This window comes from Gymnogyps californianus, chromosome 16, assembly GCF_018139145.2.
Source record: "Gymnogyps californianus isolate 813 chromosome 16, ASM1813914v2, whole genome shotgun sequence".
Lineage (NCBI taxonomy): Eukaryota > Metazoa > Chordata > Aves > Accipitriformes > Cathartidae > Gymnogyps > Gymnogyps californianus.
In genome coordinates, this window is record NC_059486.1 from 362,143 (window position 1) to 387,522 (window position 25,380).

At 54.2% G+C, this 25,380-nt stretch overlaps 2 protein-coding genes across 2 annotated transcripts; one reads left to right on the top strand and one right to left on the bottom strand.

The window, feature by feature from the left end:
* Positions 1–29: 29 nt before the first annotated feature.
* LOC127022868 (leucine-rich repeat-containing protein 74B-like) lies at positions 30–11,355 on the top strand. Its single transcript, XM_050906682.1, has 8 exons — positions 30–48; positions 1,364–1,496; positions 3,033–3,239; positions 5,276–5,385; positions 5,976–6,091; positions 6,774–6,852; positions 7,333–7,428; positions 9,529–11,355. Exons 2-8 carry the CDS (start codon positions 1,391–1,393, stop codon positions 9,700–9,702), a joined length of 888 nt encoding a protein of 295 aa, XP_050762639.1. The 5' UTR covers positions 30–48; positions 1,364–1,390; the 3' UTR covers positions 9,703–11,355.
* Positions 11,356–17,014: 5,659 nt separating this feature from the next.
* SLC7A4 (solute carrier family 7 member 4) lies at positions 17,015–21,419 on the bottom strand. The gene is made up of 4 exons (XM_050906621.1): positions 20,402–21,419; positions 19,616–20,292; positions 18,678–18,786; positions 17,015–18,160 (listed from the first exon to the last, which is right to left on the bottom strand). The coding sequence occupies exons 1-4, from the start codon at positions 21,381–21,383 to the stop codon at positions 17,967–17,969; spliced, it is 1,962 nt and encodes a 653-aa protein (XP_050762578.1). The 5' UTR covers positions 21,384–21,419; the 3' UTR covers positions 17,015–17,966.
* Between the last annotated feature and the right edge of the window lie 3,961 nt (positions 21,420–25,380).

Here is a 25,380-nt window from a genome sequence, read left to right on the forward strand (position 1 = left end):
ACCGTGGCCTGGGCCCGCGGGTGAGGGACGGCAGCACCATCACCCCACGTGAGGAACACCCGCCGCAGGGCTTGGGGCGTCAGAGGGGCTGCAAACCCTGTCAGCCAGCCGGGGCTGTCCCCTCCATCACCCTGCCGTCACGCTTAGCCGTGGTCCCTCGCCAGAACCACAAACCAGTGCAAACACCCCAACCTAGGGACTGTCAGTTTTGTCTTTCCCACTAACAAAACCATTGTTGTAACTCCTTTGGGTATCAGAGCAACCCAAGTTTTATGTCACGAACATGTCGAGGACCCTTTTCTGCTTGCCTTGCTGGCGGTTCAGATACCGGTTAGGGGCCAGCGTTATGCCACACGAGGTTTGGTGTTTGGCGAGCGGTGGGGATTTGACCACAGGTTGTTTTGCAGGGCTCGGGAATGGGAATCATCTCCTTCCCCAGATGCAGGAGGGGAGGTGGGAGGGTGGGATGTGCAGGTGTATCATTACCCCTCTTCCCCCTTGGGCTGAGAATTTTTCCTGAGAGTGTGTTGTCTCCCCTGGGGTACTCCACATTTTTTAAATTAATATTATTTGGAAAAAATTACCTTTTGTACATTCACGCATTGGTTCCTGTCAGGTAGTCCCACCCATGAAAGCTGCTTTCAGTGGCATGGCATTTTGGAAATGTGGAGTTTGGACCATGAAAAGGGTGCAGCCTTTCATACTAATCTTTGGTGATAAACCTTTTTGTTTTGTTATTTTATCTGGAGTAGTTCTCTGAGGTCTCTTCTAGTTCATTTTCCTGTGTCTGGTATCCAAGGCTGGAGAAAATAATTTGATTTTGCAGTATCTGTTGAGTAATCACAAGATCATTGCCATACTGCTGTTTAATTGTAGATATTTTTGAAATTAAGAATTCCCACTGACAGAGATCAGGACACTGGCACAATACAGGCTTCTTAAATGTCGAGGTCAGGATTCAGAGCAGCTGTAAGTAAATTAAAGGGGCGCTTACTATGGCTGTACTCACAGACTGCCAGGTAGAAGTGATGTCCAGAGGTACATCGTCAGGCACAGTGGGTCAGAACCTTTTGTTTTCCTCTGCATTGTGAATATTGACAGCAGAAGTATTTTTTTTCTTTAATAATTAATTCTTTAATAACATAAATGAAATGAAATATCTTAAACCATATTCAGTGTTTGCTTTTCCAGCCTTGCTTTAAATGATTTTGGAAGGGGAATCTTTTTGCACAGTTCTGCTGATGGCTTTGTGAAATCCCCCTGCGCCCTGCCAGACTAAGGGGAGCTGAAACAGAAACGTTCACAAGAGCTTTGTGAACCCAGTGAAACTGTAAATGACCCGTTTTGGTTTTTTTTGTTGCAGGGCACCAAGGCTTTAGCTCTTTCCTTGATGGTCGATACCTCTATCCTCACGTTAGACCTAAGTGACAACTGGCTGCAGGGAGAAGGGGCGGCTGCAATTGCGGAGATGCTGAAAGAAAACTGCTACATTTCAGGTTTGTATTCTCCCGTCTGCCGTTCTCTGGTAGACGCGTTGCTGTAGAGGACGACATTGTGCTGGCTTCTTTGTGAATTTAACCAGTCCTGCTGTCATAGTGACTCTGTGTGTGTGAAAAGGGTACCAGAACTGGGGTGCTGTTTGAATGGTGAGTGTTTAAAACTGTGCTGCTTCGTCACCTTTCTCCACCTGTTTTCATAGCATTGACTGTTGTGAAGTTAGGATGCCACTAACTGGAGTCAGCCCAGTCCTGTTATTCCTGTGAAGCTGCTGGAAAGGCAGGAGAAAGAGCGAGTTTCTGCTTTGATTGTGGATCAGAAACATCCACCTGAAACTTAGACTATTCAGAGGATGTGGTTAATAATGGTTAAGGCTTTGTAAGTTGAATTCGCACAGTTGGCATCTAAGAAAACAGGGCTTCTAAGTAGGGACAGGTAGAAGAGAAGCCCATGCAGAGTGAATCTGCAAGCCTCTGTTCTAGCAGCAGCACACGTCTGCCCTTCCATGGGACATTTCATGTGTCTAATACCTCTGTAGTATTAGACTACAGATACTACAGATACAGGGAGCAGAAGCAGAGCCACGCTTCCTGAATTTAAGTCCCCGTCAGGCAGTGTTGTGTCTAGAGATCATGGTTTTAGTCCCTGCTTTTCCAGGGTCGATATTCCTGCCTTTCATAATTTAAGTAGCAACTCCCAGTTATACGTGGACAGGTTATCTGGGTCGTGGATTACACACGGCAGGGTTCTGTGCTGGCTCCACAGAGCTGAAGTGTAGTGAAGGCAGTTCGGTGGGATACAGCTGGTTGTGCCAACAAGTACCCAGAAGCACTAACAAGCCCTGCCAAAGCTGAGGTTGTTATGTGCAGAGACAGTCGAGGAGTCCCTGTGCTGTGCTTCTGTGTGAAGAGCGCAGAGCAGAGACCCAGGATGGGTCTGCTTTGTCAGGAAGTCGTCATGGATGAAGGGGACAGGTTCTGTGCTGTGAAACCCCTGTTAACATGGGATTTCCTTGTTTTTGTTCTCTAGTAGTTGGATTCAGTATTAGAAGTTTAGGGTTCTGTTACTTCTGTGCTAGGAAAATTCATTCTGTATGTAGGTGGGCAGAGAAGTTCATGCTTTCATATTTGGGTCTCGGTGTCTGTCTTCACATCCATTCGTGTTGTTATATTTAGCTTCACTGCTGCTCCCAGCCTACACTCTTTTTTTCAAGCCACGATGAGGAACCAAGAAACCCACTATAACTTTGCTGAGTGCAGGTTGTGCCCGGAGTGGGAAGCACAGATGTACAAGGAGCACTTTTGTGTCATGTCCCATATTCATGTGGCAAAACTTGAATGAGCCTATCTTAGGGACAGGCTGTGAATTAAAAAATGAAGTTCTGTTGTTCCTACTAAAATATTTGTTTAGGCCAGGTTCAGCATTATTTTCCAAGTCTGGCACTGCTTCTGCCATTGCAGCATAGAGGTCAGGTGCCTCCCTGGCATCTGATATGATATGATTTGATGATCTGATGATGTTTTTTCTTTCCCCAGCTGTTGATTTATCTGACAACAAATTAGGTGTTGAAGGAGCTAAGGCCTTTTCTGCTATGCTTCTAGAAAATACTACAATTGTGTCCCTCCAGCTCTCAGGAAATGAATTTGATGATCATGCAGCGAAGTATTTAGCAGATGCCATCACAGCAAACAGCAAAGTGGAAATTCTGGATCTGAGTTACAACATGTTTGGTGACAAAGCAGGTAAAGTGCTGTCTGTGCAGCTTGCAGAGAGAGGGGTGGTGTGGCAGTTAGCAGTGCAGCTTAATGAGTTGCTTGCCTGCCTCAGACCTTTGGGGAGCAGGGTTGGTTAATATTTTCAGTTTCCTGAAAAGTATTTTTGGCTCTTTGTAGGCAAAACCAGTGTCAAGCTACCATCATTCGTTCATCTTCATTCTCTGCCTTTTCTTATAGCATTGCAAGCTTTACCTCTTCTGTTTCTTTCCCCGTTCTTCCTAGTTCCCAAGTTCTGATGGTCTTCCTTTCACTGAACTATCATTTGCTTTTTTCTCGATCATTCTTTCAGCTTTCACAGGTGTGTAAAGTGCTTAATAGGAGCAGAAAAAACCCCAGCAAAACGGAGTTTGCCAACAATCCTTCTGTCTAGCTCCCTTTCACTGAGAGGTGATTGCAGGTGCCAAGGGGAGGGTGTGAGAGCGGAACAAGCAGGCAGTCATGCTTCCCTGATACTCTGCCACCCTTGACAGCTTGTGGTTTGGGGACTTCCTTTGCCAGTGACTTTGGTGATTTCTTTTCTTGTTGGTCTCAACCTTGTTAATGCATATTGCTCTTTTTCTTTGGCTCCTGATTTTTAAGCACGCTGTTGTTTAATCGTTACATCCTTGCATTCACAGCACTCCTGTGATGCTGTGTGATGTGATGAAACCCAGTGATTGCTCTCTGGGCCTTAGTCTGTACTGGTTTCACCAGGCTCACTTGTGCTGGGCTGAACTCCGCCATCCTTTCTCCCTGACTGTCCACTTCTGCAGAACGCTCCTTATGATATCATTGCTAATCCCTGACTTTTCAACCTTTATGCTCATCTCCTTTTTGCACCTTACTGGCACATGCTTCATCTTCTCCATCTATGGCTGTCCTTGGGCAACCCCATCCATGTGGTCTGCTACTGTCTCCAGGATGAAGATTCACAAATCTTCTCCCTACTCCTGATCTCACCCTACAACTGTGCTCCAAATCCCTCTACTTCCAACGCTGTCTGGATGGGTACACACTCAAAAAGGGAGATACTGAATTTTTTCACTCCCGTGCCACATCCCATGCCATCTGTCAGATCCACACTCTCCCTGGGTTGTGTCTTTCATGAAAAATTCACCATCTTCTCTCCATCCACTGCTTTACAACCTTAATCATCACACATCTCACCTGCTGTAGCCTCCTCCTTGAAGATCCTCCATGTCTTCAGTGGGCTTCTCTGGCTTACAAGAGAGGAAACAACCATTATCCTCATCTCTTCTGGCCACCAGGAACACACCAGCCATTCACTTGGTTCCTTCCCAGTTCTGTTCCGCTTTTTTCCTCATTTTTACTTTTGAAGGCTGCAATGGCTGCTTTTCTCTCCACCCCTATCCTGCTCACCCTCTGCTGCCCTTACAGTCAAACAGCTCTCCCCAGTCTTCTGGTCTTCAAGCATGGCAATGGCTTCCTTTTCTTCTGTGCTGAAAACAACCTCATTTCTTTGCTGCTCCACTGGAAACTCGCAGAACACTTGCTGAGGAAACCTATCCAGATTTTGTAAAGGACAGGAGCTCTGGGAGGGATTAAAGAGAGAGCAGAGCTGGCTTCTCTGCTAGCAGAACAGACCATCAGGCTTCAGTTGGCTGGAGGCCAGAGCTGGGGAAGGGTGAGAGACTGTGGGAAGCTGCTACCTGGTTGCTTGGTGTCAGCTTTCAGACTTGCATCAGGCTGGAGAATGAGCCTGTGCAGTCAGATCTCCACACATGAGCAGCAGACCCTGGCTTTGTGATACGGTGATTGGATTTTCTCTCCTTTGCTACGTTTGCAGCCTGTGGTCACAGAACACGTATGCTTTATTGTCTGGCAGCTTCTGCTTTGTGTTTATGGTAAACAAGGTATAAAAGAAAATAATATGTTATAGTTTTAATTGCCTGCCTAGAGGTAATACAGACAGTTGCAGAGAAATACCTAAACTAACCTGAGCTTCCTTTTAAACTTAATTCTTTTAACTCTTAAACTGTTTGGCTTCATGTATTTTTTCTTAGGTGAAATTCTTGGAACGGCGATCGCAGAAAACATTGGATTAAAGGAACTTAAAATCAGCTGGAACCATTTCCATAGCCAAGGGGCAGCTGCCTTGGCCAAAGGCTTGGGGGTAGGAAATGTTTTCACTCCTGTTTTTAAAGTCTGAGGACTCGCATGAAGCTTCATCTGTTTAAACGAGCGTGAATGCCATGATGTGCTGTTTGCCTTGTGCACTTGCCTGTCCGACAGCCATCTATGATCTGGGATCATATAGACCTTGGAACGAAGAGAGTAAAATCATCCATTGTCTATTGACACATTGCATATGTTTTCATTTCTCTATTTCTAGTTCTTTCCCTTTTTAGAGTCAAAATTACTATAATGAATGTTTTGAATTGTTTCATTTCACTTCTGATTCATAAATCAATACAGAAATTTTTTGTAGTCTATATACGGTTTTTACTCTACTAAAAGAAAGTAGTCTCTCATTAAAATAAGAAACAGTTCTTCCAGCCTCTTAGGCTGAAAGGGGCTGCTAAAGTCATTTAATTTCACCTTTTGTATGATGCAAATCACACGTGCCATCCAAGGACTAGTGGAGCAAGGCCCCAACTGCTTTTTGGACAGTAGAAGGGAGGGTAGTGCAGAGGCAGGATATTTCTCCAAGGTTGAATCAAGTGACAGGGAGATTTTCAGTTGTGCGTTTATGTCGCACCACAGGCAAACATATTCCTCAAAGTGCTGGATGTTTCCTACAATGGCTTTGGCAACAGCGGAGCAGCTGCCTTGGGGGAGGCTCTTAAAGCCAACAGTGTGCTGGAGGAGCTCAACGTTAGGTGAGTCAGACGCTGGTCCTGCTGCACATTTTCTCCCATTTTGCAGCGGTGGGCAAAGCCCGCAGCAGCCATTTGGATCTCCTACCTGCGGCGTGTGGCAGGTGCGTAAGGCAGAGGGAGCGTTACAAAATACTAGCGCTGCTGGTTTCATCCCAAATCCCAATTCCTCTCCTTAAACTTGGGGTCGCTTCCAAGGGGCTGTGGAACGCGTTACGGGTGCGGGGCAAGAGCATCTGGGGATTGCACAGGGCCTGTTAGGGGATGTTTAAGGGAGGAACCAAGGGTGAGGGAAGGAAACCAGGTGGTCTGGGGAGGAACAGCGTGGGAAGAGAGGGACGAAGTGTGAATGTTGTTTCTGTCTGCGTTGATCTATGCGGCTGGCCGTGTGCATATCTTGCATACATTTGTGTCTGCGTATTGGAAATACATGGTCAGCCTCACTACTGGGGGCATGGAGCCATGTCAGCCTCGCCTCTATCAGCCTGTGGGATTTGGCAACTCCTCACCGCTTCCAGCCTCCCAAATACAATCATTCAGTTGGAAGGAGCTGCCCTAAATTCCCTCTGGATGTAACGTATTTTCAGTGCTGGGTGAAGCAGGAGTTGCATATCCTTGCCTGAGCAATGTGGATATGGAAAACCTGCAGCTGAGCATGTGAAGCATGCCTTTTATCTGTTTTTAGCAACAACCGTATTTTGGTGGAAGGAGCTCTGCACATTGCAGCTGGCCTGAAAGAAAACAAGACTCTGAAAAGGCTTAACGTGAGTAACTTTCCTAGGAAGGTATTGGAGCCTCTTATGCATATTTAAATATCACTGATGCATGTATGTCCTGGATTGGAACCCCTTAGAACAAATCCACAGCAAAATCAGGGAGCTGCTTGCCCCAGCCTGTTCCTCCCATGCTTCCCTGGTTGCCGTATGCTCTCCTTAAGACAGAGGGCTTGTCTCCAGCACTTTCCTTGGTGAACAGAGATTTCTGTGAGCCCGCCACTGTGTGAACTGCAGCCTGTCCTGCCGTGTCCTGCAGCATGGATAGCATCCTATTTCTGCAGCAGTGGTGTCCACCTTGGCATGGCGGGTGGCACTGGGATGGCCACTTGAGAGCCCTTGGCCCACTGTTACTGGCACTTGAAGTAAACCCCGCTGGTATCTCACCCACTGGGGACCACTGGTACCGTCAAGGATCATACAAAAAAACCCACGTCACATATCCTCCTGCTGTTTCTTTTCTGGCTGCAGATGACCAGAAATCCCATGCAGAGTGAAGGCTGCTGTGGGGTCCTCAAAGCTCTACAAGCAAATTCTGACACTGGCGTAGAGATCCTGGACTTGCCAGTAAGTGTTACACCAGAAAGAAGAGGGAAGGGAAGGCAGAGTTTCAGTGTGTGGTGTATGAATAACAAAGGGCTGCCAGAGGGATTCTGGCTCTGGCGTTGTTGCTGCCCAGTGAGGACTGTATATGGAGGGAATGGCCGCCCAGTTGAAAACATGGACACGTCTGTACATGCCCAGGCCCCACTTTGTGTGTTTGCAGCAGCACCAAGGTGCGTGAACGCACCGAGCTGGGCACTGCTCAGGCTTTGGGCAGCAGCAGGGTATGGAAGAAGCAGGGCTCAGCCCTCAGTGCAAAGGTGCTGGGCACTGGGAGGAATCTGGCTGCCTGTGAATTCAGAAATTCCTTGCAATCTTGAGCTCTCTGCTCTGACAGTGCAAATAATATTGAAAGGATTTCTGTCCCGTTTCTAATGAAGCTAAATGGCACTTCTGTGGCACACGAACTTCCACTTGAACATCTACCCCATTTGTGAACAGTGCCAGATCTGAGAAGGCAGCCCCCTGTCACCAGGTAGGTCTCAGCACAAGGCATCTCATACACCCTAGCAAAGGGCATCACTTCTGGAACAGAGGCTCTGTCTCAGGCCAGTAGCCACTTAATGCCCCTAGGATCAATTAGTTAGCAACTAAGTTTAATTTCTAAAAAGACAAGTCAGTTACTCCGTTGTTTATTGAGGAGGGATTTGTCTTGCCTAACTCATATAGAATGTAGGTGACTACGTCTGAGGTGATTACACAAGGTCTGTTCGTAGATGGAGGTTTGATCAGTGGTATTTAAGGCAAAATTAACACAGCAAAGTGTAGAGGTCTGCTTTAGGATGAGGAGACTTGCACCTCAGCTCTGCTGACTGTATTGACTGTATCACCGTGGACTACATAGGGAGACTGTGATGGTGAGCTCAGAGGGAAGAGTTGCCCTGCAGTCGCCAGCATTTAATCAGGTGGATCTTGTCCTTCGTGACCCTTTGCTATGAACAATCCAGACGTCTGCCCTACCACCTGATGATCCCTGAAACGCTGAGCCTTCCTCTGTCATTCAGTGCCTGTCCCTTGTACCTCCTCCTCTCCAGCTGTTTTAACCTCTCTTCCTGTAGACCATTCTTCTGAGCTTACTATCCATCCTGGCATTGTCCTGGCTTTCTCTCCAGGTCTTTTTTTATTTGTTTGCTTGTCTTCCACCTTTATCCACTTTAACTCACTGTCTTTTGGCAGTGCAGTGAGGAGCTTGCATGAAAACCCCTATCTTCCTTTGATTTCTGTGCTGCTCCATCATCACTTTAGCTCTTCTGCTTCTTGCCCTGGGAGCAGGATGCTGCTGTTGAATCTCCTACCTACCGTAACATGGTGGTGTTGGCTAACAGCCCTGGATCTCTGTCGTGGTTTAACCCCAGTCAGCAACTCAGCACCACGCAGCCGCTTCCCCCTCCCCTCCCAGTGGGGTGAGGAGGAAGAAAGGAAAGAAAAAAAAGTAAAACTCGTGGGTTGAGATAAGAACAGTTTAATAACTAAAGTAAAATATAATACTAACAATAGTAATAATGAAATATAATAATAATAGTAATGAAAAGGAATAAATAAAAAAAGGAAGGGGGGGGGAAAGGAAAAAAACCAGTGATGCACAATGCAATTGCTCACCACCCGCTGACCGATGCCCAGTTAGTTCCCGACCGCGATCTGCGCCTCCTGGCCAACTCCCCCAGTTTATATACTGGGCATGACGTTCCATGGTATGGAATACCCCTTTGGCTAGTTCAGGTCAGCTGCCCCAGCTCTGCTCCCTCCCAGCTCCTTGCACACCTGCTTGCTGGCAGAGCATGGGAAACTGAAAGTCCTTGGCTTAAGATAAGCGCTACTTAGCAACAACTAAAACCTCAGAGTGTTATCAACATCATTCTCACGCTAAATGCAAAACACAGCACTGTACTAGCTACTAAAAAGAAAGTTAACTCTGTCCCAGCTGAAACCAGGACAATCTCACAACCTTGTGTCAGAATTCTGTGTTTGGGTTAAGAGAGCACAGAATATATTGCAATATCTATTTTCTGAGGGAGGGTAAATCATACCGCGTGCTTGCTTACCTGTAGTGATTTTCCCCTCTAGGACATCCCTGTGAACAAAGAGCTTGCAGAGCTGTGTGATGCTGTGAAAATACTCTTCCCAAATCTTCTTCTCAGAAATGGTGGAAACACGAAGTTGCAGAGGAGAAGTCAGTCGAAGGCTGAGCTTCAGACTCAGCCCAAAGTGGTGGGTAATTCCCAGAATGCAGCGGCTTAACACGAGTCTCTCTGGGGCTGCTTCTTCAGCACCTCTGCCTGACACCCCAGTACCACTCGCCAGGCCTGTGACACAAGGATGTGCCAGGGCAGTGCTAAGGCAGGATCTGTGCAAATACTGGCTACTTCATCGTTGCTGACACTTGGAAGTTTTTCTGTCTTTTCGCTTTAAGATTTCTGCTGCCACCAGCTCTGAGTCTCTTCCAGCACATGCAAGAGCATCCTCATGGATGAGAGTCCAGGGCCTCCTTTTTAATTATCACCTTTGTGTGTAGGGACATTCGTCTGGTGGAACATCATGTGCTTTAGCTGCTGCTGGCGCTTGGATCCATGTCCCGCTGCAGTGGGGTCTGTGCAGCCTGAGAGCGCCCTTATTATGTAGGAAGCAAAGTCCTGTCGAACAAATGCTTTCTGCCTTAGGCTTGTTGTCCTGTTACACAGCCGGGATTGCCTTTGCTGAATTGGCTGTCAGATGCACTGGTGACTCGTTTTCAGCTGCTTCCTACCACAGTTCCTTAGCCTTAGATGGAGCCCATGCTCTCCGTAGAGCCCCTCTCCTGGTCATGACTGGCATCATTTCCTGGATGCATGCTCTTGCTTTTGTCAGTGTTACATAGGATGGATGCTACAAGTTGCCTGGAAATAGGACAGGCGCTCAGTGGTAGCTCAGCAATGACAACAGCACGTGGGCCGTAACTCTCTTCCCCGCTCTGGGATGTTTTCTGTGATCCCCGTATATTCCATTGGATCCTGGCTACACTCTCTGGGACACCAGAGCACTGTGATTCAGGGAGGGGGGGAATTGTGAGCTCCTTGAGGATCATTGGGCAGGAATCATGTCTGTGCTCTAAGCAGCCTGGCTTAACTCCCCCTCTCCTGGTCTCTGTGAAGAAGTGGTTTCTTGCAGCAGCTTCTTGCAGTTCGGGAGAGGGGCTGAGGATGGTCACACAAACAGCTCTGGATGTCTGGCTTGGGCTGGAGGCCCAGGCAGCTCTGCCCCGCAGTCAGCGGGCAGCAAACCCCAGCGGTGTTGCAGTGCTGCCTTAACCTAGTTGTGGCTATACACAAATAATTGCCTTTCATTCCCTGAAGGTCGGCAGGCATCGTTTGTAAAGTGTGTGCAACAATCTTGGCTTTATCCGTGGCTCCAGCTAGGCGAGCCCCGTCTGTCCCCAGGCATGTCAGCGTGCGCTGGTTTTGATTTCCTCTTTCACTGACACACCAACTGACGAGGTCTGGGGACATCCAGGCAGTGCTCTCCTGTATGGCAGTGGTGACACCTCTCTGAGAAGGCAGCTTGCAAAGGCGGGGGCCAAAATTCAAGATGGATTCTGCCAGTCTTCTTCCAGAGTAGCTGGCTGGTGCCCTGTGTTTTCCTTATGCTTTTTTGCCTAGAACAGAAGCATTATAATCCCCTTGCTCACTTTTGTATTTCATTTACCTAATAAATGTGCCTACCAGTGAAATTGCACTTGGTGTTAGTTCTCAGCGGAAGATGAGGTTTAGCCTCTTTATTTGAAAATAAGTCTACGCAGTTATGATTTACCTAATGGAGTCTGTCCTATAAATGTGCAAATTATTTTACAGTTATGTGTCTAATAAATAACGTCTGTGCCTTGGACTCACACCTGTCTATTCACACCATTTGGAGAGGTCTCTTGCACGTTGTAAGGTCTGTAAATCTGGGTTGTTTCTGGAAATTTCAGAACCATCCTGACACCCCCTCGATCTCTAGATGAAAAATTCATGTATTGAACACAGAAGCTGTTACGGGGCTTGATTTAAATCAGTGTAAGTAATTATATTGTAAAATATTTAGTCACCATTTATTGTTTCTGTTATGTCCTTTGCCCCTAGCCCTTCCTGTGATCTCCAAAGAAGAGATGCAAATTAAAATTGTATTAAAAAATAAGGTCGGTAAAAAATTCTTACACACCAAATCCGTCCTTATTCACCAGCTGGTGTAACTAGAGAAGATCCACTTGCCCCTGCCTTGACACATATCGATTCATTAGACACTGGAGTCAGAGCTGGGTGTTTTTAAGCTCAGTAAATCTATCAACGTACCATTTGGGAACCTAAACATACCAGGTGAGCCAGCGGTGTTTTACGGGGTAATGTAACTGGGATATGTATGTTCAACGTTCAGTTGTCCTGCGGGTTTGATGAGAGCAGGAGGTGGCTGTGGAAGACTGAGCGCTTGCCTGCTCCGTGCGCAGGCAGGACTGAACGGGCAGGATTTGCCCTCCTGGAGGGCTGCAGGGAGAAGGGGGAACAGGCAGCCGGAGCTGGCCTGCAGGAGGTTTTGTGTGCGAAGCTGTAGGGATTTGCTGTGCTTTGGCAGCTGCTACAAAAGGTTACGAGGAATTAACACGTGGAGAGTTATACTGAGAGCTGTATTTCTGTTTTACCGAAATACCAGTTATTCCCAATTTACCTGGCAGTCTCCCCAGCTGGTATCGCTATTCCTCTTTCCTCCAGACTCAGCTGTGTTCTCTTTCAGGTTGGGAACTAACCTTGGAATAACTCACCGGAAGATTTGTGGAGTCCCTGTTCACGATGTCATTCCCCGTACTGAGCCATTTGTTTTTGTCTGAGTGTTATTTCAATATTGTTCCTTTTCGGTTTCTTTACAAAACCGCCAGGTAGCAGTTGGATGCCTTGTGGAAGGTACTATAGTACAGCAGCACTGCCGCCTCTTTCCAAGCTCCTGTCCCCATCAAAGCACAGAGGTGACACAAATCCATATTAATGGCCACTAGTGATATTTTTTCCTTAATTCTTGAGCAGCTCTCATTTTATCAGTGTCCTTTTGAGGCCTTGAATTTCCTCGCACCCCTTCACCTTGTTGAAGGACCAGCCGATGGTTTTTCTGCAGTGCTCTGGGACTTCTCCAGCTGCCTGATTGTTTCTGGAAAACGAGCATAAATGCTCCAGGGAAGCTCGCTGCCTAATTCCACTTGAGACTCTTCTGGTGTAGTTACATAGGTGATCACAAAAGTTTTAGCGATAGTAGCTACTAATAAACATCATTTGGAGGCACGGCTGGGGCAGAGGCGCCTGCAACATGACTCCTAGCTTCTCCCCCAGCGCAGAAGATAAGTTTTTTTGTGAACGCTTTCGTCTCCTTTACAATATTGAGTGTGCTGCCGTGCACAACGGTGCCTTGGCTCGTGTCCCAGCAAGGATCAGGGCCCACGGTGTTCGATACTGCCCTAAAGTGCTTCCAAGTCTAGCGAAGGACGCCCAGGCAGGTGGGATCATGAGAAACCAGCTGTCCTCGCTCCAGAGGAGGAGCAGCTCACTGCAGCCCATTCCTGACAGCATCTGATGGACGTTTCGTAACCTCTCAGGCAAAGAGTCATCACCGTGAGGAAGTGTTTTTAGTCTCTTGCCTAAATCTCCCTCGTGACAGTTTAAGTCCGTTGCTTCTTGCCTTGTCTCCTGTGCGCGTGGTGAAGATTCACTCTCCTTACTTTTGTGGCTGCGTGGTTGGAGACTGGCCCGTCTGCTGTCGGAAAGGAACCTCTGCTGCTGGGATGGGACCGCATCGTTCATGCGTACGCTTATACAACTCGTTAGAAAATGTCTGCACCGCGTGGCGAGACAGGGAAGAGCTGTGGCCCCAAAGCAGCCTGGTCGCAGGGGCTGCTGAGACACGGGCTGCTGAAACACGAGCACAGGCGCTCCCGTAATGCTTTGGGTGCCCCTGGGCTCAGCGCACCGGCTGCTGGCCCGACCGCTGGCGCTTCGTGGAGGGACAAGGGGACAACAGGACCCAGGGTTTGTGCCATCTTTCAGTGCCCTGCCGTTCTCCAGCCGGCGGAAGGAGCAGATACACCGCTGCTGGCGTCTCGGGGATGAAGCGCGGTGCTTACCTCATCCTCTGGCTGTATCTGCAGGAGGAGGAGGGGAGGATCGCAGGGGATAATGAGAGGATTACTTACAGCCAGCCTTAAACGAGCCTTGCAGCTTGTCTGTGCTGCTTTCAGAGCTGGGGTGGAGGCGGGGGAGGGATAATTTAGAAACACGAGGCTGGGGAGTGATTTAATTAGGACATTGAGCTGCTCTCTCCTGGCACCAGCCCACCACCCTCTTCCAGTGCTCGGGGCTCCCCTTTTCCTCCCTCGAGTGTGGACAGGGCTCAAGTGCCTGCTTATTTCAGCGTAAAGTCTGTGATTAAACCGTCTCTGAAACAGTGTTGGGATGCACCTGCGACTCCCACCCCGCTGCGCTTCGCCGCGCAAGAGCCCGGCGATCCCTGCGGGAGCTCCCACAGCTCGCGTCGCTGGGGCTGCGTGGGCGACAGCGGCGAGCCGGAAGCCTCCGAGATCACCGTCAGCTCGGTCCCGTTTGGCCATCTCTGGAGCTGGGCTGGGTACACCCCCTCCCCGAGCTGCACCTCGGGGCTGGGGGAGGAGGGGGACAGGCTGATTCAGTGTCTCTACCGTTTAAACAACGGTGGGTAGCATCCCTAGCATCGATTTTCTCTCTAGTATGAATCCCGTGTTATTCCCCCTCTGAATTTGCGTTTCTCCTTGTCCCCTTGCACCCGCTTCGTGGGAACTCTCCTCCCAGGGCACAGCAAACCAGCACTGCCCTGGTAGCTCCTCTACCAGTCCTCCCAGTCCAGCAGCGTCGCTGGTGAGGCTCGGCCATCCCTGGTGCTGCCTGCCCACTCCCACGCTGTACATGGAGGGATTATCATCCAAGGATCACGTTAACCCTCTTAGCCCAGCCTGGGAACACGTGTGCTGGAGCTGCTCCTGCCCTGTGGGCCCTAAAGCCCTTCCAGGTTCCCGGAGCCCCAGCACCGGCCGTTACACCACTGACCTACATACTTCACTGATGCATTGTAATTAGATTGATTTCCGTGCAGTCCAGCGAGGCTGATTAGACCATCTCCATGAGTTCCAGAAAATACGATTTTATATATGTTTTTTTTTTTAAGCTAATTTGGAGAAAGATACTCCTATGGTAAATTGGTGTAATATCAGCCGCAGTAAAACAGCGAGCGGCTGTTCCCCCCGCTCTGTGGGACGGGGTTTTGTGAGCTGCACACGGGGGTGGTTTGTTTTTAAGTCTGGCTGGATCACGCGTACAGGGGTACAGATGGGGGAACTGATGTTTTTTTCTCCCTACAATTACGGGCTGCCATCTTAAAGCACTGCTGACGGTGTTTGGTTTGGATTTTTTTTTTCCCCTGCCGATACAATTTTCAGGAACGAATCATTGCAGGAGGGCTCCCTTGGTGGCAGTGGCTGCTGACAACCCCCTTTTTTTGTGTGCGCATTAATGGGTAGACCATTTAAAAACAATTAATACATGTTCTGCGCCTGCGCTGGGCACGTTACTGCAATAGGATGCTGTATGACACAGATGAACCGACCAATTTTGTAATCCTATTTAAAAAAACCCCCACAAGTGTGCTTGAGAGGGCACGCTCGCCTCCCAGGCTGCCGTTAATTACGTTTCAATCCTTTAATTCCCTGCCAGCCGCGTCCCTGTCACTCCCTGCCTCTCCCCGGCTGCGCTGGGGGGTACTCCATATCCATGCTCGCTTTTTATGGCACAGCCTAACAGTAATTTCTCTGCATTTTTACAGATGAACATTTTAAAATAGATGATTAAATATCGATGGTTACAAGGCTCATTCGACAACTCTTAGGTCTTCGCCAGTTTAAAAGGCTGACCGAGAGCCCATGCTGGGTGAGCCCGGCCGCGGCGACAGCCGAGAGTATTTTGCGATGTGACTTCCATCGACTTTCCTCCAAAAGAGAACATAAAACTGTTTTGAACCTCAGCCTGTCCTGCTCTGTTAGGACTTTCACTGCTCCTCCCCAACCCTGCGCTGGGCTCCCTTGCTCCTGATATATCACTATGGTTCCTTCTACTTGCCTTTATCCTGCTGACAATGGATTTATAGCAGAGATTAAAAGCTGACAATTGATAAGGAGAGTTAAGTCTATCTGCCTCCCCGGATACCTGTTGAATACTTTATTTTTTTAATAAAGAATGACTTTGTTAGCACGGGAAGGAAACTTCCCTAACGAGCAACGGTGAGGCTGGGGGTATCTATGGGTGAGCTCAAGTGACTCAGGCTTTAATTCCCATTATTTGCACTGGTTCACAAGTTCTCCCATCCATTCAGCTCGTAACCCTCGGCAGCTTTAGCGAACCTGCCCTGGTGCTGCTCAACATCGTCCTCGCTGGTGACAAAGGCGTTCAGGCCCGTCTGGGTGTATCTGTAAAGCTCACGTTCCAGGCTACCTTTGCACAGCTGCCCCAGCCCCTTGGGGGTCCCAGTGTCCATGGGTCCGGCCAGACCCCATCCTTGTGAGTGAAAAGCTTGTGTCAGAACAGCAAAGCTGCTCTCGGCAGTGCCCGGTGGACCTGGCCAGGCATTGCACAGCTCACACGTGCCAGCCCGGCTCTGGAAGCATGTGCTGGTGGCTGGGAAGCTGGGCTCCCGGCACGGTGACTTGCTGTGCCCGGCCCCTGCCCCACGACACCAGAGAGCAGCCCCGGGCAGGGTCTGCATGCCCCAGGCACAGCCCATTGCTGCCCTTGCAGGGCTCAGGAGGAACATGGCTGCAGGGTGGCAGTGGGTAGCACGACCCTCCCTTTTCCCAAGCTTTCGGGGGGCTTTCCTGAGCATCGGCTGGGGGAGCAGCTTCCTCACATGGACTCTTGGCGGGGCACACACAGCACAAACAACCAGAGCCATCACAGAACCAGTATTTATGAGGGTGACCGAGTCAGCCCGTTGCTCACAAGCCACTACACAGAGGTGCCAAGCAGGGCCACAGCACGGCGGGGACGCGCTGCTCCGTCGGCAGCAGCGGCAGCGCGGGGGTGAGGTGGGACACGGAGCAGCGCTGGCAGACAGAGGGGTTCACCAGGGAGCTGGCGTATCATACAGAGACCCCCCCATGGCCCCCCTAGGCCCCCCCCAGGGACTGACCAGCGAGAAGCAATGGGACCAGCTTGCCCACGGTCCCCGGCTCCTCGCAGATGACGTTGCACGTCCAGCACGGCTGCAGGGAGCAGGGTGTCCACGCTGCAAGGCCTGGCAGTTCGGCAACCTCGTGCTCAACGGATTGTTTCCTCCACGTATTTCTTCCAAAACGTGCTAAAGCCCCCTTCCCTTCCACTTCAGGCTGCCCATGGGCAAACCAGCCAGGGGTGAGCCCCAGAGCATGGGGGTGCTCGCCGGGAAGGGGGCAATACTGGAAAGCACCCACAGAGCCCATCCCGAGCCACAGAGAGCCTGGGAGGGGCATCGTGGGGGGCTGAGCCCCCCCATGCCAGGCCAGGTGGCAGTGCAGGCTGCGCTGCTGGGGTGCAGGGGAAGGGGGGAGCCGGCTCCAGGCAGCCCAGCCCAGGGATGCCGCTGGGGAGCTCCGGGGACAAGGCAACAAATCTGGGGTCCCAAACGCCCACACCCAGCTCAGGGCTGGGGCAAGAGCCTGGCCCTGGCATAAGCTTACAGGCGGGCTTCCAGCCGGGCACGGCCCCCAGCCCACCCTGAAACAGCCGATGGCAGTGGCTGCGAAGATGCAGTTGGGCTTCTGCCGTGCCAGCCGGCACTGCCTTTCCCGGGGTCCCTGCCCAGCCACTCGCTCTGGCCATGTCCCTCGTCCATCTCATGTCCCCAGCTGCTCCTCAGCCTCCTCAGCCCCAGTCTTTTAGGAGAGTGGCCCTGGGGATGGGGACGGCAGGGCTGCTGGTGGGGAAGCGCATTTGGCCCCTGCCTCCTTCTGCAGGCGGGCTCAGCAAGAGGCAGGGGGGGGCTCCGCAGGGCTGCAGCAAGAGCCCACGCTGCAGCCGGGATGAGACCCAGGACGTGCAGTGTTGGGCTGCCTGCCCTGGTCCCTGAGGACCCTCTGCATCCCTCTGCATCCCTGGCTGCGCAGAGAGGCCAGCGGAAAGGAGATTTTGCTGCACAGCGCCTGGGTGCACTTGGGGGAAGGTGGCAAGGACGCGGCTCCTCGTGAGCAGGGCAGGCACTGGGCTGAGGGGGCTGAGACCCAGTTCCTGAGTGCTGGGGATGGGGAGGGAGGCAGCCAGACCCCCCCACGCTCTGTGGGGAGCGGGTGGGGAAGGGCGAGCATCTTCGTCATCTCCAGATGGAGCCACACGCCCAGGGCAGCCCCAGTGGCTCCGCTGTCAAAGGGACCAGGAGGAGGAGGGGGGGGTCTCTGGCCTCGCTGTGGGGAGGGGGTCAGATGCTCCCATAGCCAGGCGCCCCCGTCCCCTGGGGTGTCATCTCTTGCAGTCGTCGGTGTCGGTGTCCGGCAGCCCAGCGGCGGGCTGGGAGCTGGGCTGCACCGCCTGCACCCTCTCCTCCAGGCTGCCGCTGGGGAACACCACGTAGCGGGCGCTGACGCGCTGCGGCTTGGGCTCCCGCAGGTTCTCCTTGCTGTGCCAGATGCCGTAACCGAAGTACACGAGCAGGCCTGCAGCGGGGGACAGGGAGAGCAGCAGCTCGAGCACAGGCCGGCAACTGGCATGGATGCGTCCGGCATCCCGCCCGAGCAGCACAAGCCATGGCACTGGGGGGGGGCTTAAACGCGCTGCTTGCAGGAGGAAAAGGATCCTGCAGCGTGTTAAGAGCAAGGGGGGCATCCCCAGTCCCCAGGAAGGACTTGCTGGGAAGGACTTCCCGAGCCCTAGGGAGCTGCCTCGGGAGCAGGGGGTGGTTCTGGTCCAGAGCTTGAAGGAGGATCCAAACCTTAACCGGAACAAGCCATAACACTCCAGGAACCAGAGAGGGTCAGGGAGATGCTGGGAGACCTCGGCTTGCGTCTCTGAAGGGGAACCGGAGGCAGAAAGCGGCACAATGCACTTTATAAACTCATCACTGGGGGAGAAGAGCTGCCGAAGCAGCCGGCTGGTGCCAGGACAAGCATGGTTCCCCTCTCCCCCGAAACAGCCACCGCTCTCCGGGGCTTGCACTGCCATGGGAGCACTCACCTAAGAGCAGCCAGACGGCGAAGCGGAGCCATGTCATGTAGCTGAGCTTCAGCATCAGATAGATATTGAGGACGATGCTCAGTGCTGGGGAGAGGGGTACCAGGGGGATCTGCGGGAGAAAAGGAGCCGGGGAGGGTGAGACCTGCAGGACCACGTTCCCCATCCTTAAAACCATAGAGACAAAAGCCAGCACTGGCAAACGTGGGGGACAAAGTGACTGTCACCCTGGGCTTTCTGAAAATGACTTTTTTTTCTGGGAAAAAGGCAGCCGAAAGGAACAACTGACAGTTAGGGAGCCAGGAGCTGGGACCCAGGCCGGCGGGGTGGGCACGGGCTCTGGAAACAGCCCAGAGGCACCGTCACAAGGATCGAACAAGCACCCGGTGCAATCCAGAGCCAACGTGGTCCTCGCTGGAGAAGCCAGGGCAGGGGCACAGCAGGGAGGTGGTGGTACCACTGGTGTCACCGTCCATGCGGCTGCACTGCACTGGGGCCCAGACAGGCTAGAAACTGGAGAGGGTGGAGCACAAGAGGCACAAAAGTGGTTTGGAGGCTGAAGAAAGAAGAGCTCCACCACGTAGCTCAAGGGCAGGCCAAAGGCAGAAGGAGCTGGGACAGGCAGGAGGGGAGCAGGGGGTTGTGGGGATGCGGAGGAGGGAGCCCAGGGCAGGCAGGAGCGATCCCGTGGGATGGGCACAGAGCTGCTGGGGATGTCCCCTCCGGGGGACCGATGACCATGCAGAGTGACACTACAGGCATCAACACCTCCCCACACCCAGTGTTTGCTGACACCCTCCTCCTCCTCCTCTTCCTCCTTCAGCAGTTGTGGTGCTTTCACCAGACCGGTGTGACCGGGCCCTCCCGTGGGTCCATCAGAGCTGCTCCCACCCCACCGACCCCAGCAGAGGGACTAATCCTGCCTGGGCCCCCGGGCGTACCTGGAAGGTCTGCGTGCCACGCTGCTGCTCGTGCGCCCAGATGAGGAGGAGGCTGAGCAGGAAGCCCAGGCTGAAAAGGACCAGCAGCAGGGAGTAGCTCCAGGTGGGCAGGTGGAGGTGGGTGTTGCCGAACACCAGGATGGAGCAGAGGCAGATGGCGGACACCATCAGGGTCACCACGGCCACTGTGACCACCTCGCCCGGGTAGAAGTCACTGAGGAACTCCAGGTAGGGCTCAAAAGCTGCCTTCAGCTGCCCTGGCTCCCGCTGCTCTTTGCTCTTGTCCCTGTCCACCAGCTGGAGCTTGTCGGAGAACGACTCGTACTCCTTCAGCTCGCCGGCAGACGGACCCTCGTGGGGCTCGGGGCTGGGCCGGCCACCGGCTGCCGGCGCGGGGACATCCACCTTCTGCTGCTGGAAGCGCAGGACGATGATGCTAGCAGCCACGAAGGTGTAGGCCAGCAGCGTGCCGATGGACAGGAACTGCACCAGGGCCTCCAGGTCGAAGACGAGGGCCAGCAGGGCCATGAGCACCCCGAAGACCACGATGCCGACGACGGGCACCTGCGTGCGCGGATGCACTCGGGAGAAGACCCGAAAGAAGAGCCCGTCCTCAGCCATGGCGTAGACGATGCGTGGCAGGGAGAAGAGGTTGCTCAACAGGACCGTGTTCATTGCTGAGGGACAGGCAGAAGAAGGAGGACCGTGTCAGACCCAAACCGCCCCGGTTCCCAGTCCCCATCGCGAGCGGGGCGGGCAGCTCCCACCGCCGCTGCCTGTACTCACCACAGATGGAGCCAGCGGCCACCAGGAACCCTGCCCAGGCATAGCCCCTCCTGTAAAACGCATCTGCCAGGGCAGAGTCGGGGTCCAGCGTGTGCCAGGGCACCATCAGCGTCAGCACCACCGACACTAGGATGTAGGCCCCGGTGGCCAGTCCCAAGGAGAAAGCGATGGCCCTGGGGACAGCTCTCTGCGGGTTCCTGGCCTCTTCGCTGGAGGCCGCGATGACGTCGAAGCCCACGAAGGCGTAGAAGCAGGTGGCTGTGCCGGCCATGATGCCCGACAGCCCGTACGGGGCGAAGCCACCCTCCTGGGCACTCCAGTTCTTGGGCTGCGCGAGGATGAAGCCCATGATGAGAATGAAGAGGATGACACCCATGCTGATGGCCGAGAAGACGTGGTTGAGCCAGGAGGACACTTTGGCCCCGAAGGAGATGAAGGCGGTGGCTACCAGCAGGATGGCGGCCGCCAGAAAGTCGGGGTAGCGGGCCAGGAACGGCACCTGCCAGGTGCCCACGTGGGTCTCGGTGAAGTTCTTTATCTTGTGGTTGAAGATGGAGTCCAGGTAGCCGCTCCAGGCCCTGGCCACCGCGGCTCCCCCAATCATGTACTCCAGCAGCACGTTCCAGCCGATGAGGAAGGCCCAGATCTCACCCACGGACACGTAGGTGAACATGTACGCAGAGCCTGTCTTGGGTACCCGGGCTCCAAACTCGGCATAGCAGAGAGCAGCCAGGAGTGAGGCAAAGCCAGCAATGATGAAGGAGACGATGACGGCGGGGCCAGCGATCTCCTTGGCCACGGTGCCTGTGAGGACGTACAGCCCGGAGCCCACCATGCCCCCGATACCCAGCAGCGTCAAGTCGATGGTGGAAAGGCATCTGTTGAAGGATGTCTCCATCATGTCATCCTCCAAGGTCTTCAGCCGGTTGAGTTTCTGGCAGAAGCGGGTCAGGTCGGTGGAGCGAGGCAGCCATCTCGCCATCCTGGAGGCAGCGGGCCCTGCCCTCTGGCAGGGTGAGGGGTCCACGGTGGCGAGAGCCTGCCCAGGGACCTGGCAGAGGAGCAGGAAGGTGTGAGCATCCCCTCCTGCAGGGAGGTATCGGGTGGTGGGGACAGGGTGGAAAAGCCACCGGGCACATTCAAGGTGTCCCTCGCTCCTCAGCCAGCGCGGGGCTCAGCACCGGAGCGCGTCCTCCTCCAGGGTGGTGGCACAGGACAGCCAGCCACCCCGCACAGGGACCCGTGCTTGTGCCCCAGGTGGGAGGGAAACCACAGCACCCCCAGGGCAGCATCTCCCAGGCTTTTCCTTTTAAAACTGCATGAAAGCCCAAACCAGGCTGCTCTGGCCCTGCTGAAGGTTCCTTTGCTGCTTCCCCTCCACCTTATTCAACATCTACCTGACCTTCTCCCTGGTGTGCCGAGAGCCCACCGAGGGGGCACGCAGCGTCTCCCCGCTCCCAGCATCTCACTCCTTCCCCAGGGAAAGCCCAGGTGTGGCGCGGAGGTGTGCAGCAGGAAGTCCAGAGCAGCTCCAGCGAGGACGTGGGCGTCCCCAGCCAGACCAGGAAACACATGCAGCCCCGGCTGGCGGCTGCCGCCGGAGAGTGGGAGGACGCAGCTCTGGGGACCTTCAGGTGCCACTTCACAGCTGCTCCACGGGGTGACCTGTGATTTCGGGGATGCTCTCCCCTTCCAGCCACCCTCCTCCCCGTGCCAGGATACGTGTCTCCCCGCATCCCCAAACCATGGGTCCTGCTCAGAGGGCTCGTGCCGCTCGGTGCAGCCCTGCTCCCTGGGTCCATCTGTCTCGGAGGCCAAAGGGTCCCGGAAAGGCTGCCACAAGCTGATGGCATGACACTGGCCCGTGGGCACAGCAGGCCCGTTGGCACCAACCGTGCTGGCTGAGACCCCCCCCAGCCCTGCTTGCTGCCTGCATCTGAGTCCCTGCGAACGGAGGGGCTGGCAGTGCTGGGCTGCCCGACCCCGACGCACCCAACAGCCGCAGCCGGGCAGGATGCGGAGCTCGACGCCCGCTGGGCAAGCGAGCATCCCTCCCGGGTTTGGGGGGGGGGTGGTCGCGGGTGGGGACCCCCGGCCCGGCCCGGGGGGGGGGGGTGGGGGTGGAGGGTGGGGGGGCAGGGGTTCGGCCTCTGGATTCATCCCCAGGCGGGGAGAGGGGAAAGTTTCACCCCTGCTCAGCCCCACCGCGATGCCGGTCCTCGGGCGGCGCCGAGCCCCCGGCCCCGGCCCCGCTCCCCGAGCCGCAGCGCCCGCGGGGCGCACCCCACGCATCGCCCCGGCCCCGGCCCCGGCCCCGCCGCCCGGGAGGGTCCCGCTCACCTGCGCGGGCGCGGCCGGGGGCACCGCGCGGCTCCGCCAGCGGCCCCGGCCCCCACCTGCTCCGCGCCGCCGCCGCCGCCGCCACCGCCTCCCGCCCCGGCTCCGCCTCCCCGGCCCGGCGGAAGGGCGGGGGCCCGGCGCGGCGGCTGCGGGGAGCCCCTCGGGGCCGGCCGGGAGGGCGGCGGGGCTGGGGCGGGGGGAAGCAGCAGCCGGGGGGCAGGAGCCGCCGGAGCCGGGCTTCTCCGAGAGCCGGGGCGGGGATGCTGCAAGGGCAGCGTGGGCGGCCCCGGCCCCGTCTCCGCCGGAGGTGGGAGCAGAGGTTGGGGTAACGGGGGAGCACCCCCGAGCCCCACGGAGAGGCTGACAAATTTTTAGCAACGCACCGAGCGCGTCGTGGCGGGTCCCCACGACCTCACCGCTGCAGGCTGGACACCAGCCCCCCGGGGTGTCGGCTGTGCCGCGCTTGGGCGCTGCAGCCTGGGCCACACATAAAGGGAACAGCAGAGGATGGAGTAGTGATCCCAAATTTCGGCCGCTGGACGCAGTTCTGGATGGAGTGAAGGGCTGAGACCCTGCTCCTCTCCTCCTTGGCTATTCCAAGGAGGAATCTGCCTCTACCCCCATGCTCTGGAGCTGCTGCCTGGAGGATAGGGACCTCCTCCGTGCTCAGGTATTTGCCATGAAGAAGCAGAGGTGTAGGGGAAAGTGGCTGGAGGGGCAGCAGTGGAAAGTGAGCTTTTGAACAGGCCCAGCCGGCTCATGGTCCTGCCACCCAGGAGTGAAGAAAGCCGGTGCCTGGGCAAGAGCACAAAACCTGAGCAAAAGCATTGTAGTGCTTCCACCTGGCTCCAAGTATCTGCAGCTCAGTGAAGGGGAATCACCTCTCTCCATCTCTAAGTCGAAAGGCGTTTCTTTTCCAGAAGTGCCTTGCCTCCTCTTGAACCAACATAAACCTCCTGCTTCTCCAGCCCCTGTGGCAAGGAGCTTCCCGAGCAGTCACCTGTTCCACCTAAACCTGCCTTTTACAGGCTTCACGTAACACCTCAGCTCTTGTACTTGAAGAGAGTGAAGTCCCTCTCCGTGTCACCTGTAGTTTTATCTCTACACTGTCCCCTCTTGGGCACCTCATTTCCAGATAGAGGAGTCCAGCTTGGCTGGAAGGTGGTCCACACTTCTGGCGTGCGCAGGGCCTTTGCAGAGCCTGTTCCAGCTCTACTGCACCCTTTGCAGGATGAAGGGACCTGCGTTTGGGTGCTGGTGCACCAGCAACTTCACAGCGGCAAAATGTTTTTCATTTTCTTCTCTGCTCCAATCCTCATGTCTCATTTGATTTTCTGATGACTACTGAGCACTAAAGCTGATGTTTCCATGGACCTATCAGTCATCACCCCAAATGTCACTCCTGAGTGGTAATAGTCACTCAGAGCCCACCGTGCAGCACTAAGGGCTCCCACCTGCATAAATTCACCCTTATCCACGCTGAATCGACCTCCTGACGTGGAGGGGACCTCGCTACTCTCCTCATCAGCCCAAAGTATAGAAAAAGGAAGCAGGAAACAGGACTTGTCCCTTTCGACCTCCCATCATTCACCTTCCTCCAGCCCATGGGTGAACACGGGGCTGGCACAGAGCCGTAGCTCTGCCGTTGGTCACCTCGCACCGGAACGGGGAACACGATCCTCTCGTGCATCCATCCCCTCTCCACGTTGCTTCTGGCACACAAGGAGGCTTGGGCAGGAACTTAAGGTCCGGCTCCATGGGTGGCTGAAGGCACCCGAGCTGCCACCAAAGGGGTCCCCAACCACGTGTTCCTGGGGCACCGGCTGAGAGCGCGGGGGCTGCGCAGGCGGTTGAGCCAAGGAGCTGAGACAGCCAAAATCCAGTAATCCTTTGCAGCGCTTCAGCTCCTTTGGATCACTCTCACCAGGTCCGACCCCAGCCCAGCCGTCACCGGCAACAACACAACTGCAGTAGCACCGGCACAGCTGGTGCCGTAGGAAGGCATCACCCTCTAGTGACACAAAGGCACTTGCTTGGAAAAATATCTGTGTATTCGCAGCGTCGTACTGCCCAGCAATGCTTTGTGGGGGGGGCCGAGCAAGTTTTCCTCTCTTAAAATCGTGCTGACCAAATACTCCCTGATCACGAGCTATCCCGGGCACTTTATTCCCTTAAGATAACCTTTTCCACCAATTAACCACATCTGACAACCCTGCCGCTCCCCACCTCGCACGGAAAGCCTTGCTGAAACACAACCTGACCACAGGCATGGAAAATTTCAGCGTGGATCGGCTGCCTGCCAGAGCCGTCCGCAACCAGATGGTGGGAGCGGGAAGCCCGAGAGCTGCCGTTGTCATGGCAGTGCCGGAGCAGCCCGCCGCGATCCCTGGCACCAGCTATCCCTGGGAGGGATGGGAGCGGAGATGGCAGTGACCAGCTCTCCTGGCTCGTGGTGAGCTCTGGACCAAGGTGGGCTCCACTCTTTGTGGCACAGGGCAGCGAAGCGGGGCTGAACCCACCGGCAGCCATCCCGAGCTGCTGCGTTAGCTGCCCCCGAGCTTCTCCAGCAACACCATCGGCTCTGCCGCTGCTCCAGCAATGCAAGAGTGCTCATGGCGAAGAAGGGGGGGGTTCCTTCT